At 46.8% G+C, this 18,726-nt stretch overlaps 1 protein-coding gene across 1 annotated transcript in view; it reads left to right on the forward strand.

The window, feature by feature from the left end:
- The first annotated feature begins 1,697 nt into the window (after positions 1 to 1,697).
- endou (endonuclease, polyU-specific) overlaps positions 1,698 to 18,726 on the forward strand; it is a 113,400-nt gene continuing 96,371 nt past the window's right edge. Inside the window, exons 1-4 of the mRNA XM_070892805.1 lie at positions 1,698 to 1,767; positions 5,749 to 5,868; positions 6,804 to 6,923; positions 7,457 to 7,622. Coding sequence (XP_070748906.1) covers positions 1,701 to 1,767; positions 5,749 to 5,868; positions 6,804 to 6,923; positions 7,457 to 7,622 — 473 coding nt within the window. The 5' untranslated portion in view covers positions 1,698 to 1,700. The remainder of the gene's footprint in view (positions 1,768 to 5,748; positions 5,869 to 6,803; positions 6,924 to 7,456; positions 7,623 to 18,726) is intronic.

Below are 18,726 nucleotides of genomic sequence, written 5' to 3' on the forward strand. Positions count from 1 at the left end.
GATGTAGGAGATGTAGGAGAAACTCGCATGCGGTACCATGACAATCCAGAACTGTCACTGAAGAGAACAACAGTAATAACAGTCTCAGCATAGATGATTATTATAAAAATAACCAAGTTGCTTTATGTCGAGAGCCACTATGAATGATCAAAGATGACTGTGGATATAACCAAGTGGACGGTGCACCTTGAGTATCACCCCCCGCCGAACTAAATTATCGCTGTTCCACGAGGAAATGGAGATTGATGTGTGAGCACCACGGCAACTGAAATAACGAAAGGAACACCTCATGCACTATTATGGATATTGACTTCTGCTTTACTCCGCTTGACGAGACAGATATAAACAGGTTTATTATAATCCCTGAGCTAAAGAAGGAAAGGTCGATGGGACGATGATGGACATTACCTGAGGAGGTTATGCAAAGGCCATCGGGCCACAAGGAAAACCGATACTCGAACTGAAAGAGAAATAAACGCGACTGAATTAGACACCATTCGACAACATCGAGGGTACCCCAGGCAGGGCAGGAATTCGAACACCGAGAAAATGTTGGCTAAAAAGGACTTATACACGAACTATGCTGGACTGAATGTACTGGCTGTAGTGCAAGGGAACCCATCTTGCTAGTATTATCCTGTAAAAATGTGTAACCGACGTAAGAGGCAGGTCCTAGCCCGTACTATAGTTAAAACATTGAATAAAGGGAAATCGGACAGTCCGGCAGAAAGGACTTAATTAGTATAACCTTGATGGGAAAGCCAACAGTAGATCCTGCAGCTCGGGAAGTAGCGCTACCCAAGTGAAAGGACAACCCTGGAAGCTCACCCGCGAGGGATTAATTGGGCAATGGCCTATCTTGGGCATATAGCCAAGGGCTATTAAGGGGGACTTGTAAGGGATAAATTGTAAAAGTTGCAAATAGGTGGTCAGAATTATGCTGAAGGTAGTGAACTTATCAGTTTTAGGAGGGTCTATATAATTGCCTATATATGTAACACTTGCTTATGTAGGTATAGCACAAATGTATAATGCATTAAACTGAATCCGTAACTTCTGTAATAATTAACCAGCAAAATCAGCAGTTATTGATCAGAAGTCTCTGAGGAAGAGATCAGGAAGCCAGTTTAGGCGCCTATTATACTGTGGCAAAGGGCAAGTCATGGAACAACACCATAGAAGGTGGGCAATTGCATATCCCACTCAGAGACAGTTTGATAAGAGTCAACAAATAAATGTAACCTTGCTGATAGAATTAGACCTATCGAGGATTTTGTAGGAGGATAGCTCCTCTCCAAAACCTGAATAAATTCTACTTGAAACCTCTTGTATTTCGAAGGTTCCACAACTGAACCTTCCCGTTCATTGCTCGTAATAAAACCGGTAAACCTGAAGTTTTGTTTGTTTACTTCCGTGGTCATTATACAGTGGGATCTGGGCGAGGTGTTGATTAACTATATCAGTTAGTCCACCCCGAGGGAGAGAAGTGTCCTTTTACCCCAACAGATGAGTTTAGACTCCAGTGATTTTATGTTAATTTGTGGGAATATCACAGCAGGCAGTGCTGTGTGAATTCCCAGGATATCTCCCAGCCTGGCACTGCTTCAGTGTTTCCAGGCTGCAGTGTGATTGGTCAGCTCTGTGAATTAAAGAATGGTGCCAGAGGATTGAAGCCATTGTCGGGACAGGCCAGCCTCGCCATGATGTTGCCTCTCGTGATGCTGTCTGTGCTCCTGTGCTCAGCTGCTGCAGGGACCCTCCAAACCAGTGAGTGTCTGCTTTTCCACTCCATGCTGTAGTTTGCCATTCATTCGCATTCCTTTCCTCAATGTGTGAAGCTTTGTGAGAAATGCGATCGTTGCTTTCTCGTCTCACTGGTGACTCCTGCCCGGGGCCCTGCGATTAATGGGAGCAGTATAAGCTGAGGGTGGGAGTCAAGCGGGTGTGTCCCAGAACAGCAGACCATCAATTCTCACAGCTTAATTATTACTTCGCTGACTCTGCCAGGAATGTGGGTACCAGAGAGACTGTAGAAAACTGCAGCTGTAACTACACAGTTAGAGGAATAAAGCTGGGCGATATCGAGGGTGTGTAAGGGCACTGGGAGATGGGTGAGTTAGGGCACTGAGGGATGGGTGAGGTAGGGCACTGGGGGATGGGTGAGTTAGGGCACTGGGGGATAGGTGAGTTAGGGCACTGGGGGATGGGTGAGTTAGGGCACTGGGGGATGGGTGAGTTAGGGCACTGGAGGGATGAGTGAGTTAGGGCACTGGAGAATGGGTGAGTTAGGGCACTGGAAGGATGGGTGTTAGGGCACTGGAGGGATGGTTGAGTGAAGGCACTGGGGGATGAGTGAGTTAGGGCACTGGGGTTTGATGGGTAAATGAAGCGATGAGCAGTTTGGGCTTCGATGGGAGAGTTGTGGGATTAGAAACAAGCTGGAGGATGCCACTCCCGGAGTTGTTGTCCTGACGACACTCACTGTGGCCCCACACTGAGGCATGGCCAGGTCACGGACCTAGAGCCCACTGTGAGCAAGGGGCAGGGGGAAATGGACAATGTTATAATTAAAGTCATTTTGCATACGTAGATATTAACTGGTGAGCATAACATGTTAAGAATGAATATGATGTTGATATTGCTGGTCGAAGGGTTAATGAGTTTGGAGCAAATTCTTCCATCCACGCATTTAATTTGACGAAAATAATTTGGTTATGTCTCCTTGAAAATAAGGACAGAAGTATTTGAGGTGATTTTGTGCAATTGCATCACACAGTGTATATCAGTGTGGCCCACTATCCGCCTACTGCATCTCACCACCACACGGCACACTCACCGGATGCCAGTATCTCCAATCTGCTTTAAATATTGTAAGGAGTGGTTTGCAGGGGGTCAGGTTTCCCTTCTGACCTTATATGAGCAGTTCCGAATTGCTCCCACATCCTTGGTTCTAGACACTGAAATTATGAAGGGACTGTGACAGACTTGGACAGACAATCGGTTTCAAGGTAGGAAGCAGGTATGGCTTTATTGTGTTTAAAAAGAAGAAAAAGGCACACCTTTAACAACACACACAGACCAATACACACTGAGGGGTACAACACATTAAATCAAATGTTAAATTACAGCCTGTGGGGAAAAGAATACAGCTTAAACTCTAAATGGGGTAAAGAGGAGAATGCAGATACATTTAAACGAGTTATCCCAACCTCCCCCCTCCCAATTCCCCTGACTAACTAAGTTATCGCTCTGGGGGTTCAGGGGCTATGCTCACCAATCCCTTTAGACAGTTGCCGGTGAATCGCGGTTTCGGGGTTCGCTGAACTTGGCCTTCTAGGCGAGCCGTACCCCGGACGGAGGAGAGGACTTCGGACTGTGTAGTCTTCGGTTGGGGTGCGTCCGTTGATGCGCTAAGTTGCGTTTTGGATGTATGAGGTTAGGAATAGTTTTAGTTTGTCCCTTTTGGTGATTTCTCCCCTGTTGGGTTGTTCAGAAGTAGATTGTAGAGTGGTTGTCAATTTGGTTGTGACAACCTTCCGTTTCGTGGGCCTCGTGCTCGGTCAGTACTTGATGAGTTCTGGTAGTTTCCTTCACTATGCCATTTCTTCACTGTAGCGGAAGCAGGCTGCTTGTGTCTGTGTCTGTGTTCCCATCTGTGTCCTTGTTCGAGTCTGTGCAAGTTCCAGTCTGTGTTCTGTTCGAGTCTGTGCGAATTCCAGTCTGTGTTCTGTTCGAGTCTGTGCGAGTTCCAGTCTGTGTTCTGTTCAAGTCTGTGCGAGTTCCAGTCTGTGTTCTGCTAGTTTTTCCTTGTAAAACTGGGGGATAGATATATCCCAAAAAAGTCTCCGTTATCTCCCATCAAATCTCTTGGGCTCTGTTTAAACTGTTCTGTCCCTTGATCTTCAAATGTCTCCTTTGTCAGCAGTAACTCGATTAGGGTGTGAGAATGTGCTATCACTGGTTTTGCATTGTTTTAGGATTGCCCAGTTTCCTGACCATGATTTCCATTGTGCTTGATTGGGTAATTCGATTATCTCTTTGGGGGTGAATAGCCTGGGATCCTTAATACACGAATTTGCTTCAGAGGTTGGCCCCACCTCCTGTATTTGGTAAATCTTTTTCACAGCCAAAATGTTGTAGAATCTTAAAATTGATATGCTCCTTCCCATAGATGTTTAGGGGATCTCAAGCTTCTGTAATTTAGGTCCATTTTGAATTCCCTTTCCTATGAGTCCCAACACTGGGGGGGGGGGGGGGTCTCCATGAATGCATTCCCTTTTATCCCCCGCAGGCTTCGTCTGCCCCTTTAAACTCATTTTAAAAGCCCAGAGAGGGATTCTTCTCCTCTGCAGGGGAAAGATACCTGGAATCTTTGCGAGATATTGGTAAATTCTACAATATGTCATTGAAAGAATGAAGTCCAACTACTGATACCATTAACAGTTTATAATGCAACCATTCTATATCATAACTAGTTACTGATATAACTAACTTACTCATCGATAACATGATTAGTTACTGACATGACTAGTTTACTAGTTTATAACGCGATGAGTTATAGATCTGATTAGCATTGCTGGTTGGTAACGTGACTATTTACTGTTATGACTGGTTTACTAGTTTATAATGTGACCAGTGTGTTAGTGAAGTCGTTACTTTACCCATTGCTAACACTGCCAGTTACCAGCGCCGATCTCAGTATATCCCAGGGCTGATTGACAACTATTGCTGGACGATTGTTTGCGATCAAGTGTTTATGGACGGTTACTGCTCCAAAACAATGATTATCCTGCCTGCCTTAAATTAGGACATAGGAACATTGGAACAGGAGGAGGCCATTCAACCCCCTGAGCCTATTCCACCATTCAATTAAATCATGATTCATCTGTGACTTAACTCCGTAGACCTTTGCCCCATATCAATTATTACCTTTGGTTAACAAAAATCTTTCAATCTCAGATTTAAAGTTAACCCAGCATCAATTGCCGTTTGTGGAAGGGAGTTCCAAACCTCCATCAGCCTTTGTGTGTAGAAATGTTTCCTAATTTCACTCCTGAAAGGTCTGGCTCTAATGTTTAGACTGTGCCCCAAGTCCTAGACTCCCCAACTAGCGGGAACAGTTTTTCTCTATCCACCCTGTCTGTTCCCCTTAATATCCTGAAAACTTCCATCAGATCACCCCTTAACCTTCTAAATTCCAGGGAGTACAACCCTAATTTGTGTAATCTCTCTTTGTAATTTAACCCTTACAGTCCGGGTATCATTCTGGTAAACCCACACTGCACTCCCTCCAAGGCCAATATATCCTCCCTAAGGTGTGGTGCCCAGAACTGCTCACAGTGTGTGGTCTATCCAGGGCTTTGCACAGCTGCAGCATAACTTCTACCCCCTTGTATTCTAGTCCTCGATATATAAAGGCCAGCATTCCATTGACCTTGTTGATTATTTTCTGTAGCTGTCCATGACAAATTGAGCTGATTATGAATGTATCAATGAGTGAGGTAGTGAGCTGGAGTGGGAGGAGGGCCATGATGTGATTGTTCCCATGCACTGAGTGTCCCTGGGGCCCAGGTAGCCATTTCTCGGTGTGACTGAATTCCTTGGGCTCACTGTCTAGGCTCACATCTGATTAATGGAGATGTAATCCTGTTCCCATGGAAACGGACCCCGGTGAGGTGCTGGTGCCCTCCAGAGATGGGCAGCTGAGGGAGGCGTGGTTGGTCCGTTAATCTCTTGTGTTGTTGACAGGGAGTACAGACACGTGTGTGAATCGCTGCGGAGAGAAGGTCGACCACAATTACCACTGTCAGTGCAACAGTGCATGTGTCAGACATGGAGACTGCTGTCACGATTACAACCTGTGTAACTGTACGTAATCAAACCATTATATTCTCAAAGCTAACAGATCGTTCACATGACAAATAAAGAAACATTGAGAGTAATTGTGACTGCATTCCCTCTCTCTGGCCACTGTCCGAGTCTGAACCAGACTGTTCACAACCTCCGTGTCCTATTTGACCTCGAGCTGAGCGACCGACCCCAAATCCTCTCCATCACCAAGACCACCTCCTTCCACCTCCGTAACATCACCCGTCTCTGCCCCTGCCTCAACTCATCTGCGGCTCAAACCCCCATCCATGCCTTTGTTACCTCTCGACTTGACTATTCCAACGCACTCCTGGCTGGCCTCCCATCTTCCACCCTCCGTGAACTGCTGCCTATATCCTAACTTGTCCCATTCACCCATCACCCACTGTGCTCGCTGACCCACATTGGCTCCTGGTCCGGTACCGCATCAAGTTCAAAATTCTCATCCTTGTTTTCAAATCCCTCCCTGATCTCGCCCCTCCACAGCTCTGTAATCTCCTCCAGCCTTCCAAGATCTCAGCCCTCCAATTCTGCCCTCTTGTGCATCACCCGATTTTAATCGCTCCATCATTGATGGCCGTGCCTCCAGATGCTGAGGCCCTGAGGTGTGGAACTCCCTCCCTAAACCTCTCCGCTTCGCCACCTTGAGGACGCTCCTTAAAACCTCCCTCTTTGATCAAGCTTTGGGTCACCTGTCCGAATATCTCCGTCTGTGACTCGGGGTCACATGTTGTCTGACCATCCCCCGTGAAGCGCCTGGCGATGTCTGACCATCTTGTTGTGTGTCTGCCTGAACCTGCCATGATGTTGGCGTGTCCGTGGCTCTCTGGGCCTGCACACGCCCAGTCCCCTGGGGAGCTGGCACACTTGCTCTGACACACCCGCTGAGGTTCCAGCTCACACGCAACTAAATTTGCTGTTTACAATCATTGCAGCAACATCGTCCTGTGAGGGAAGATGCAGCGAGGCTTATAGCCCCAGCAACACCTGTCACTGCAACAGCAAGTGCAGCCAGCACCACAACTGCTGCCAGGATTATTCCTCTCGCTGTGGGGGTAAGTGTCAATACTGCCTGGGTTTGCACACCCGCTCGCTCTTTCTGTGTCTCTCTCTCTCTGTATCGTTCCGTCTCGCTCTCTGTCTCTCTCTCTCTCTCAATATCTCTCTCAATATCTCTCACTCTCTCTCTCACTCTCTCCCCCTCTCTCTCTCCCCTCTCTCCCCCTCTCTCTCACTATCTCTCTCTCCCCTCTCTCACTCTCTCTCTCTCCCTCTCTCACTATCTCTCCCCTCTCTCACTCTTTCTCTCTTTCCCTCTCTCTCTCTCTTTCCCTCTCTCTCCCTCTCCCCCTCTCCCCCTCTCTCTCTCCCCTCTCTCCCTCTCTCTCTCACTATCTCTCTCACCCCTCTGTCACTCTCCCTCTCTCTCCCCTCTCTCCCTCTCTCTCTCCCCTCTCTCACACTCTCTCTCTCTTCCTCTCTCCCTCTCTCTCATTCTCTCTCTCTTTCTCTCTGTTTCACTGATAGGGTTTAAGTGTCACGCGAGGACAGTGTCTGGTGTTGATGAAGTGAGTTTGATTGACTGCAGGAAATGATCCTGGAGTGGGTTTCAGCGATCAGGAACTACTCGCTGTTTCTGAGCAACTCTATTCACTGGACACCAACAAAGCATCACAGGATGACATCCGCCTGAATGTTCAGCACCACATTGCCAACTCCCAGACTGGAGACAAGTTGGATTTTGCCCCACAGAGGTAGGTGCGGGCCATCAACATCAGCGCATCTGAAACTCAGCTGCCACGTGACCTAACTCACCACAAGTCCCGCTCACCCATCAACCCCTGTGCTCACTGCCCCGTGTCCTAACTCGCACTGAGTCCCGCTCACCCATCACCCCCTGTGCTCACTGCCCCATGTCTAACTCACACCAGTCCCATTCACCCATCACCCCCTGTACCCCGTGTCCTAACTCGCACCCAGTCCCGCTCACCCATCACCCCCTGTGCCCCATGTCCTAACTCGCACCCAGTCCCACTTACCCATCACCCCCTGTGCTCACTGCCCCATGTCCTAACTCGCACTGAATCCTGCTCACCCATCGCCCCCTGTGCTCACTGCCCTGTGTCCTAACTCGCACCAAGTCCCGCTCACCCATCACCCCCTGTGCTCACTATCCCGTGTCCTAACTCGCACCAAGTCCTGCTCACCCATCACCCCCTGTGCCCCGTGTCCTAACTCGCATCGAGTTCCGCTCACCCATCACCCCCTGTGCCCCATGTCCTAACTCGCACCCAGTCCCACTCACCCATCACCCCCTGTGCTCGCTGCCCCGTGTCCTAACTTGCACCAAGTCCCGCTCACCCATCACCCCCTGTGCTCGCTGACCTACACTGGCAATGCTTCAAATTTAAAAATCTCATCCCTGTGGTCAAATCCCTCCATGGTCTCGCTCCTCCCCAACTACCTAACCGCTTCCAGCCATACAATCCCCCAAGATTTCCCTGTGCATTTCCCCAATTTTAATCGCACCTCCATTGGTGGCCATGCATTCAGTTACCAAGGCCCTAAGCTCTGGATTTCAATCCTTCAGCCTCTCCGCCTCTCTCCTCCTTTCAAATATTCCTTAAAACCTACCTCTGACCAAGCTTTTGTTCACCTGTCCTAATATCTTCCTTTTATTCAAATTGTGTCTGAGAATGCACCTGGGATGCTAAAGGTGCTGTATAACTGTAAGTTGTTGTTCTCGCCAGGAGGTAAGTCTGATCCCGATTATAATGCCCTGCTATGTCCAGTAATGCCTCCTTTCAAACAATGGTGAATGTCTGCACAACATCATCATCGGCGGTCCCTCGAACGAGGATGACTAACTTTGAAGGTATGAGGCGTGAATTGGCAAGGATAGATTGGCGAATGATACTGAAGGGGTTGACTGTGGATGGGCAATGGCAGACATTTAGAGACCGCATGGATGAACTACAACAATTGTACATTCCTGTCTGGCGTAAAAATAAAAAAGGGAAGGTGGCTCAACCGTGGCTATCAAGGGAAATCAGGGACAGTATTAAAGCCAAGGAAGTGGCATACAAATTGGCCAGAAATAGCAGCGAACCCGGGGACTGGGAGAAATTTAGAACTCAGCAGAGGAGGACAAAGGATTTGATTAGGGCAGGGAAAATGGAGTACAAGAAGAAGCTTGCAGGGAACATGAAGACAGATTGCAAAAGTTTCTATAGATATGTAAAGAGAAAAAGGTTAGTAAAGACAAACATAGGTCCCCTGCAGTCAGAATCAGGGGAAGTCATAACGGGGAACAAATAAATGGCGGAGCAATTGAACAAGTACTTTGGTTCGGTATTCACTGAGGAGGACACAAACAACCTTCTGGATATAAAAGGGGTCGGAGTGTCCAGTAAGGAGGAGGAACTGAGGGAAATCCTTATTAGTCGGGAAATTGTGTTGGGGAAATTGATGGGATTGAAGGCCGATAAATCCCCAGGGCCTGATGGACTGCATCCCAGAGTACTTAAGGAGGTGGCCTTGGAAATAGTGGATGCATTGACATTCATTTTCCAACATTCCATTGACTCTGGATCAGTTCCTATGGAGTGGAGGGTAGCCAATGTAACCCCACTTTTTAAAAAAGGAGGGAGAGAGATAACAGGGAATTATAGACCGGTCAGCCTGACATCGGTAGTGGGTAAAATGATGGAATCAATTATTAAGGATGTCATAGCAGTGCATTTGGAAAGAGGTGATATGATAGGTCCAAGTCAGCATGGATTTGTGAAAGGGAAATCATGCTTGACAAATCTTCTGGAATTTTTTGAGGATGTTTCCAGTAGAGTGGACAAGGGAGAACCAGTTGATGTGGTATATTTGGACTTTCAGAAGGCTTTCGACAAGGTCCCACACAAGAGATTAATGTGCAAAGTTAAAGCACATGGGATTGGGGGTAGTGTGCTGACATGGATTGAGAACTGGTTGTCAGACAGGAAGCAAAGAGTAGGAGTAAATGGGTACTTTTCAGAATGGCAGGCAGTGACTAGTGGGGTACCGCAAGGTTCTGTGCTGGGGCCCCAGCTGTTTACACTGTATATTAATGATTTAGACAAGGGGATTAAATGTAGTATCTCCAAATTTGCGGATGACACTAAGTTGGGTGGCAGTGTGAGCTGCGAGGAGGATGCTATGAGGCTGCAGAGCGACTTGGATAGGTTAGGTGAGTGGGCAAATGCATGGCAGATGAAGTATAATGTGGATAAATGTGAGGTTATCCACTTTGGTGGTAAAAACAGAGAGACAGACTATTATCTGAATGGTGACAGATTAGGAAAAGGGGAGGTGCAACGAGACCTGGGTGTCATGGTACATCAGTCATTGAAGGTTGGCATGCAGGTACAGCAGGCAGTTAAGAAAGCAAATGGCATGTTGGCCTTCATAGCGAGGGGATTTGAGTACAGGGGCAGGGAGGTGTTGCTACAGTTGTACAGGGCCTTGGTGAGGCCACACCTGGAGTATTGTGTACAGTTTTGGTCTCCTAACCTGAGGAAGGACATTCTTGCTATTGAGGGAGTGCAGCGAAGGTTCACCAGACTGATTCCCGGGATGGCGGGACTGACCTATCAAGAAAAACTGGATCAACTGGGCTTGTATTCACTGGAGTTCAGAAGAATGAGAGGGGACCTCATAGAAACGTTAAAAATTCTGACGGGGTTAGACAGGTTAGATGCAGGAAGAATGTTCCCAATGTTGGGGAAGTCCAGAACCAGGGGACACAGTCTAAGGATAAGGGGTAAGCCATTTAGGACCGAAATGAGGAGGAATGTCTTCACCCAGAGAGTGGTGAACCTGTGGAATTCTCGACCACAGAAAGTTGTTGAGGCCAATTCACTAAATATATTCAAAAAGGAGTTAGATGGAGTCCTTACTACTAGGGGAATCAAGGGGTATGGTGAGAAAGCAGGAATGGGGTACTGAAGTTGCATGTTCAGCCATGAACTCATTGAATGGCGGTGCAGGCTACAAGGGCCGAATGGCCTACTCCTGCACCTATTTTCTATGTTTCCATGTTTCTATGTTTCTACATGAGTTCACAGATGTTTCAATGAAGGACCCGATGTTCCAGTCTTGAACTCCAGCGGTAGAAGACGCCTGTGCGTGGATTTATTTAACATGGGGTGACCGTTGCACACCAGCCACCACACGGGCTTGACAGAGCGAGGTCTTGGTCCAGTGGCAAGGGTTAACCAGGATGACTGGAGACCAGCTCTGCTGCACGGACCTAGTGCACACAGATATCGCAGTGTGGGCTGGCCCGTGCTACCCCTGGGCTCTTGGATCTTCTGGGCCCCGTACACTGATTCACCGCACCTCCGCCCACGATCCGCCGCTGCTCCTCTGCCATGAACCCTCACCGCATGTCCGCCATGATGTTCCAGCTCTATAGCCCCGACCTGCACTAACGCTGCTGAGTGAATCAGTGGGAACAGTGGATCATTAATGTGGAGGCATTTCACTTCTCTCTGCTCTGTCTATTGCTCGGTCCGTGTACCCGGGTACCTAAACCTGAGGTAAACACAGAATAACTGGCGGAAGGGAAAGGGGACAGCATTGCAGAGGAAAGGAAAAGATGTGACTATCATGCAATGTGTGACACGATAAGGCATCTGCCCCACTCGGGTAAAGGGCAGGTTGTGACGCGTGGTGTCCCACAGAGGCCTCAACTATTCATTGCACTTATTAATGACTTAGATGATGGGATAGAGAGCCACACATCCATGTTTCAAATTCCTGGGGCATTGGAACCGGTTCTGGGAGAGGGGGGAACAGTACAAACCAGACAGTCTGCACATGGGCAGGACTGGAATCAATGTCCAAGGGGGAGTGTTTGCTAGTGCTGTGGGGGAGGAGTTAAACTAATATGGCAGGGGGATGGGAACCTATGCAGGGAGACAGAGGGAAATAAAAGGGAGACAGAGGCAAAAGATAGAAAGGAGAATAGTAAAAGTGGAGGGCAGAGAAACCCAAGGCAAAAAACAAAATGGGCCACATTACAGCAAAATTCTAAAGGGACAAAGTGTGTTAAAAAGACAAGCCTGAAGGCTCTGTGCCTCAATGCGAGGTGTATTTGGAATAAGGTGGACGAACTAACTGCACAGGTAGCAGTTAATGGATATGATGTAATTGGCATCACGGAGACATGGCTCCAGGGTGACCAAGGCTGGGAACTCAACAATTTAGGAAGGATAGACAGAAAGGAAAAGGAGGTAGGGTAGCGTTGCTGGTTAAAGAGGAAATTAATGCAATAGTAAGGAAGGACATTGGCTTGGATGATGTGGAATCGGTATGGGTGGAGCTGCGGAATACCAAAGAGCAGAAAACGCTGGTGGGAGTTGTGTGCAGGCCACCAAACAGTAGTAGTGAGGTTGGGGACAGCATCAAACAAGAAATAAGGGATGTGTGCAATAAAGGTACAGCAGTTATCATGGGCGACTTTAATCTACATATTGATTGGGCTGGTAGCAATGCGGTGGAGGAGGATTTCCTGGAGTGTATTAGGGATGGTTTTCTTGACCAATATGTCGAGAAACCAACAAGAGAGCTGGCCATCCTAGACTGGGTGATGTGTAATGAGAAGGGACTAATTAACAATCTTGTTGTGCGAGGCCCCTTGGGGAAGAGCGACCATAATATGGTAGAATTCTTTATTAAGATGGAGAGTGACACAGTTAATTCAGAAACTAGGGTCCTGAACTTAAGGAAAGCTAACTTCGACGAAATGAGGCGTGAATTGGCTAGAATAGACTGGCAAAGGATACTTAAAGGGTTGACAGTGGATAAGCAAATGCAAACTTTTAAAGATCACACAGATGAACTTCAGCAATTGTACATCCCTGTCTCAAGTAAAAATAAAACGGGGAAGGTGGCTCAACCATGGCTAACAAGGGAAATTAAGGATAGCATATAAATTGGCCAGAAAAAGCAGCAAACCTTAGGACTGGGAAAAAGTTAGAATTCAGCAGAGGAGGACAAAGGGTTTAATTAGGAGGGGGAGAATAGAGTACATAAAAACTGACTGCAAAACCTTCTATACATATGTGAAGAGAAAAAGATTAGTGAAGACAAACGTAGATCTCTTGCAGTCGGACTCAGGTGAATTTATAATGGGGAACAAAGCAATGGCAGACCAATTGAACAAATACTTTAGTTCTGTCTTCAGGAAGGAAGACACAAATAACCTTTAAGAAAGGAGGGAGAGAGAAAACGGGTAAATATAGACAGGTTAGCCTGACATCAGTAGTGGGGAAAATGTTGGAATCAATTATTAAGGATGAAATAGCAGCGCATTTGGAAAGCAGACTTGGACAGGATCGGTCCAAGTCAGCATGGATTTATGAAAGGGAAATCATGCTTGACAAATTTTCTGGAATTTTTTGAGGATGTAACTCGTCGTGTTGGACAAGGGAGAACCAGTGGATGTGATGTACTTGGACTTTCAAAAGGCTTTTGACAAGATCCCGCACAAGAGATTGGTATGCAAAATCAAAGCACATGGTATTGGGGGTAATGTACTGGCGTGGATAGAGAATTGGTTGGCAGACAGGAAGCAGAGAGTCGGGATAAACGGGTCCTTTTCAGAATGGGAGGCAGTGACTAGTGGAGTGCCACAGGGCTCAGTGCTGGGACCCTAGCTCTTTACAATATACATTAATGATTTGGATGAAGAAATTGAGTGTAATATCTCCAAGTTTGCAGATGACACTAAACTGGGTGGCGGTGTGAGCTGTGAGGAGGGCGTTAAGAGGCTGCAGGGTGATTTGGACAGGTTAGGTGAGTGGGCAATATGCATGGCAGATGCAGTATAATGTAGATAAATGTGAGGTTATCCACTTTGGTGGCAAAAACACGAAGGCAGAATATTATCTGAATGGCGGCAGATTAGGAAAAGGGGAGGTGCAACGAGACCATGGGTGTCATGGTTCATCAGTCATTGAAAGTTGGCATACAGGTACAGCAGGCGGTGAAGAAGGCAAATGGCATGTTGGCCTTCATAGCTAGGGGATTTGAGTATTGGAGCAGGGAGGTCTTACTGCAGTTGCACAGAGCCTTGGTGAGGCCTCACCTGCAATATTGTTTTCAGTTTTGATCTCCTAATCTGAGGAAGGACGTTCTTGATATTGAGGGAGTGCAGCGAAGGTTCACCAGACTGATTCCAGGGATGGCTGGACTGACATATGAGGAGAGACTGGATCAACTGGGCCTTTATGCACTGGAGTTTAGAAGGATGAGAGGGGATCTCATGGAAACGTATAAGATTCTGACGGGATTGGACAGGTTAGATGCGGGAAGAATGTTCCCAATGTTGGGGAAGACCAAAACCAGGAGACACAGTGTTAGGATAAGGAGTAGGCCATTTAGGACTGAGATGAGGAGAAACTTCTTCACTCAGAGAGTTGTTAACCTGTGGAATTCCCTGCCGTAGAGATTTGTTGATGCCAGTTAATTGGATATATTCAAGAGGGAGTTAGATATGGCCCTTATGGCTAAAGGGATCAAGGAGTATGGAGAGAAAGCAGGAATGGGATACTGAGGGAATGATCAGCCATTATCTTATTGAATGGTGGTGCAGGCTCGAAGGGTTGAATGGCCTACTCCTGCACCTATTTTCTCTGTTTCTATGTTTCTATGTTTGCCGATGACACAACAACAACAACTTTTATTTATATAGCTACTTTAACATTGTAAAACATCCCAAGGCACTTCACAGGAATGCTATAAGACAAAAATTTGACACCGAACCACAGAAGAGGAAATTAGGGCAGATGACCAAAAGCTTAGTCACAGAGGTAGGTTTTAAGGAATGTCTTAAAGGAGGAAAGAGAGATAGAGAGGCGGAGAGGCTTAGGGAGAGAGCTCCAGAGCTTGGGGCCCAGGCAGCTGAAGGCACGGCCACCGATGGTTGAGCGATTAAAATCGGGGATGCTCAAGGGGGCAGAATTGGAAGCAAGATCGGTGGCATTGTAAGCAGTCTAGATGGAAGCATAAAATTACAAATAAATTTTAATGTATATAATGACTCTGAATACTTGTTACTGTAAACTCACTCAGGTGCAAACCTGGTTAATCTTTATTCACGCCCAAAGTGCCCACATGACATGGTACTCGCTCTTATATACCAGGGCCCTCACACACGCGCGTACAGCCTGATGACCTCCGAAAGTGGCGCCCCCTGGTGTCTGGTGACCCCAAGCATCAATACATAACAACATCCCCCTTCAAGATCTTAATATCTATCCCCCTCTTTACAAATTAAGACGGTCTAGGGCTTTCCGCTCGCGAGTTGATCGTCTCAGTTCAACTCCAGTTCTGGGCGAGCGTTCTGAGTCAGTTATGACTGGAGTCTGAGTAACCGGTCTGCTGGGAGTGGTGATGACCATGTCAGAGACTGAAAGTCCATGTTCAGTAATGACAGCAGAGTCTTCTGATAAATGAACATTGTCTGGTTGGTCACTGACTGCATCTTCCACAAATGGTTCCAGTTCATCCATGTGCCGCAGTTTTACCTGATCAATATGTTTCCTGCATGTTTGCCCATTCTTGATCATGACAATAAACACTCTGCTACCCCCCTTGGCTGTAACAGTGCCGACGATCCACTTTGGACCTTGACCATAATTAAGTACATAAACCTGATCGTTGACAGTGATGTCACATGACACAGCAGCACGATCATGATACCATTGCTGACTTAGACGTCTGTTTTCAACACGATCATCCAGATCAGGATGAACAAGAGCAAGCTTGGTCTTGAGACTTCTCTTCATCAGTAGTTCAGCAGGGGAGACCCCTGTAACTTCGCAATATATGTGACAGACGAGTCTTCAGTGAACCCTAAGTTGCACGTTTCATACTCTGCTTGATCGTTTGAACCGCATGCTCTGCTTGACCATTAGATGCAGGTTTGAATGGAGCTGACCTCACATGTCTGATACCATTGAGTTTCTTGAACTCCTGAAACACGAGACTTGTGAAGCAAGGTCCGTTGTCGCTCACAACAATGTCAAGCAAGCCATGAGTAGCAAACATGACACGAAGGCTCTCAATGGTAATTGTAGATGTTCTGGATGACATGATAATACACTCCATCCACTTTGAATATGCATTCAACACAACAAAAAACATCTTTCTCAGGAAAGGGCCCGCAAAATCGATATGTAACCTTGACTGTGGTTTGGATGGCCACGGCCAAAGACTCAGCGGCGATTCCGCTGGTACTTTACTTAGCTGCATGCAAGTATTGCACTGATGCGCACATGATTCCAGATCAGAGTCAATTCCAGGCCACCATACAGGAGACCTAGCAATGACTTTCATCATGACAATGCCAGGATGAGTGCTTTGTAGTTCACGTACAAATTTTTCTCTACCTTTCTTAAGCATAACAACACGATTATCCCACAGTAGACAATCTGACTGAATGGATAGTTCATCTTTGTGACGGTTGTAAGGTTTGGTCTCATCACACATCTCCATGGGTTTTGCAGACCAATCACACTGAGGACACAATGTTTTACAACCGATAAAATAGGGTCATGGCTGGTCCAGATCCTAACTTGTTGAGTAGTGACAGGGGTTCCTTCACTCTCAAATGCATCCATTACTAACAGTAGATCTGCAGGTTGAGGCGTATCAATATCTGGTGTAGGCAAAGGCAGATGACTCAGTGCATCAGCACAATTCCCAGTGCCCGGTCTGTGACGAATGACACAATCATAGGCAGACAACATCAATGCCCACCTCTGAATGCGGGACGATACATTGGTGTTAATACCTTTGTTTTCCGAAAACAATGAAATGAGTGGCTTATGATCCGTTTCAAGTTCAAAACGAAGACCAAATAGGTACTGATGCATCTTTTTAACCCCATACACGCAGGCTAAAGCTTCTTTTTCTACCATGCTGTAAGCTCCTTCCACTTTGGACAACCTTCTCGAAGCATACGCAACAGGTTGTAGCTTACCCGACTCATTTGCTTGTTGGAGTACACAGCTGACCCCACATGATGAAGCATCACAGACCAATACAAGATGCTTACACAGATCATAATGAACAAGCAACTTGTTTGAACAGAGCAGGTTCTTAGTTTTCTCAAAAGCTCTATCTTGAGACACACCCCAAACCCAGTTGTCTTCTTTTCTGAGCAGCATGTGCACTGCTCCAGTAAAGTGCTCAATCCGGGTAAAAAATTACCAAAGTAGTTGAGTAGCCCAAGGAATGAACGCAGCTCCGTCACATTCTGAGGTCTTCGTGCATTTTTGATGGCCTTGGTTTTCGAATCAGTAGGCCTGATACCATCAGCAGCAATCTTCCTCCCCAGGAATTCAACTTCAGGTGCCATGAAGTCACACTTAGAACGTTTCAACCTGAGTCCCACTTGTCCAGTCGATGTAGGACTTCTTCAAGATTGTTCAGATGTTCAGCAGTGTTGAGACCTGTGACCAGAATGTCATCTTGAAACACGACAGTTATAGGAACGAACTTCTGTAGATTCTTCACATTCCTCTGAAATATGGCTGCAGCTGAAAAAATTCCAAAAGGACACCTGTTATAGACAAACAGTCCTTTATGGGTGTAGATGCAAGTGTTGACAAACTCCTGTGTCATATAGGCCGATGTCAGGTCCAGTTTAGTGAACGACTTTCCACCAGCTAGCATGGCAACAGGTCATCAGCCTTCGGTATCAGACACTGATCCTGTTTTGAAAATCGATTAATCATAACCATGTCGTCTCCACAGATCCTAACAGTGCCATCATTCTTTAACACAGGAACGATGGGACTGGCCCATTCATTATGTTTGACCGGTGATATGACCCCTTCACGTTGGAGTCCGCCAAGCTCAATTTCGACCTTCTCCTCATCTATGGAACAGACCGAGCTTTGTGATAGACAGGTCTTGCATCAGAATCCAGGTGAATCCAGCAAAATTGCCAAAGCCCAGTTCAAACAAAGAAGGAAACTTCTTCAACACTTGAGCACACGAAGTGTCATCTACCGAGGACAATGCTTTGATATAATTCCAGTTCCTTTTGATTTTCTCGAGCCAATCTCTGCCGAACAGCGTTGGACCATTGCCTGGGACAATCCATAATGGTAAATCATGAATCACACCATCATATGACACCTTGACTACTGCACTGCCAATCACCGGTATGAGTTCCTTAGTGTAAGTACGCAACTTGGCATTGACTGGACTCAGCTTAGGCTTCACGGCCTCAGTGTCCCACAGCTTGTCGAATGTCCTTTGGCCTATTATCGACTGACTCACACCCATGTCCAGCTCCATTGATACAGGCACGCCATTCAGCTTTACATTAATCATTATCGGTTGGCTCTTTGTCAGGAACGAATACAGACCATACATTTCCTCGTATTTCAGGTTGCATATCCAGGCCAGCACTGAGCTGGTCATCATCACCAATGTGATGAGCAGCAGCACGCTTGCTCAGTTGTGGGCACATTCGCTGAAGATACCCCACTTTTGAACAGCCATTACAGAGGTACTGTTTAAACCGACACTGATGAGGCCGATGATTGCCCCCACAACACCAACAGGGTGAAATCGGATTCGTATCAGTTGGTGGACTTTGATCAGCTACAGGTTTCACATAAGCAATCGAGTAGGCCCTGCCATAAGCAGCTCTGCCATATGACAACACAATCTTGTTTACAGTACTTGCCGTGGAGCTCCGACTCTTCGATGATATCTGCCTTAAATTATCATCAGTCGCCATGCATGCCTGGGCAGTTGCAATGGCCTCGCTCAAATCCAGCATTTCTGAAGGATCACGTCATGGTT

This window comes from Pristiophorus japonicus, chromosome 11, assembly GCF_044704955.1.
Source record: "Pristiophorus japonicus isolate sPriJap1 chromosome 11, sPriJap1.hap1, whole genome shotgun sequence".
In the NCBI taxonomy this organism is placed as follows: domain Eukaryota; kingdom Metazoa; phylum Chordata; class Chondrichthyes; family Pristiophoridae; genus Pristiophorus; species Pristiophorus japonicus.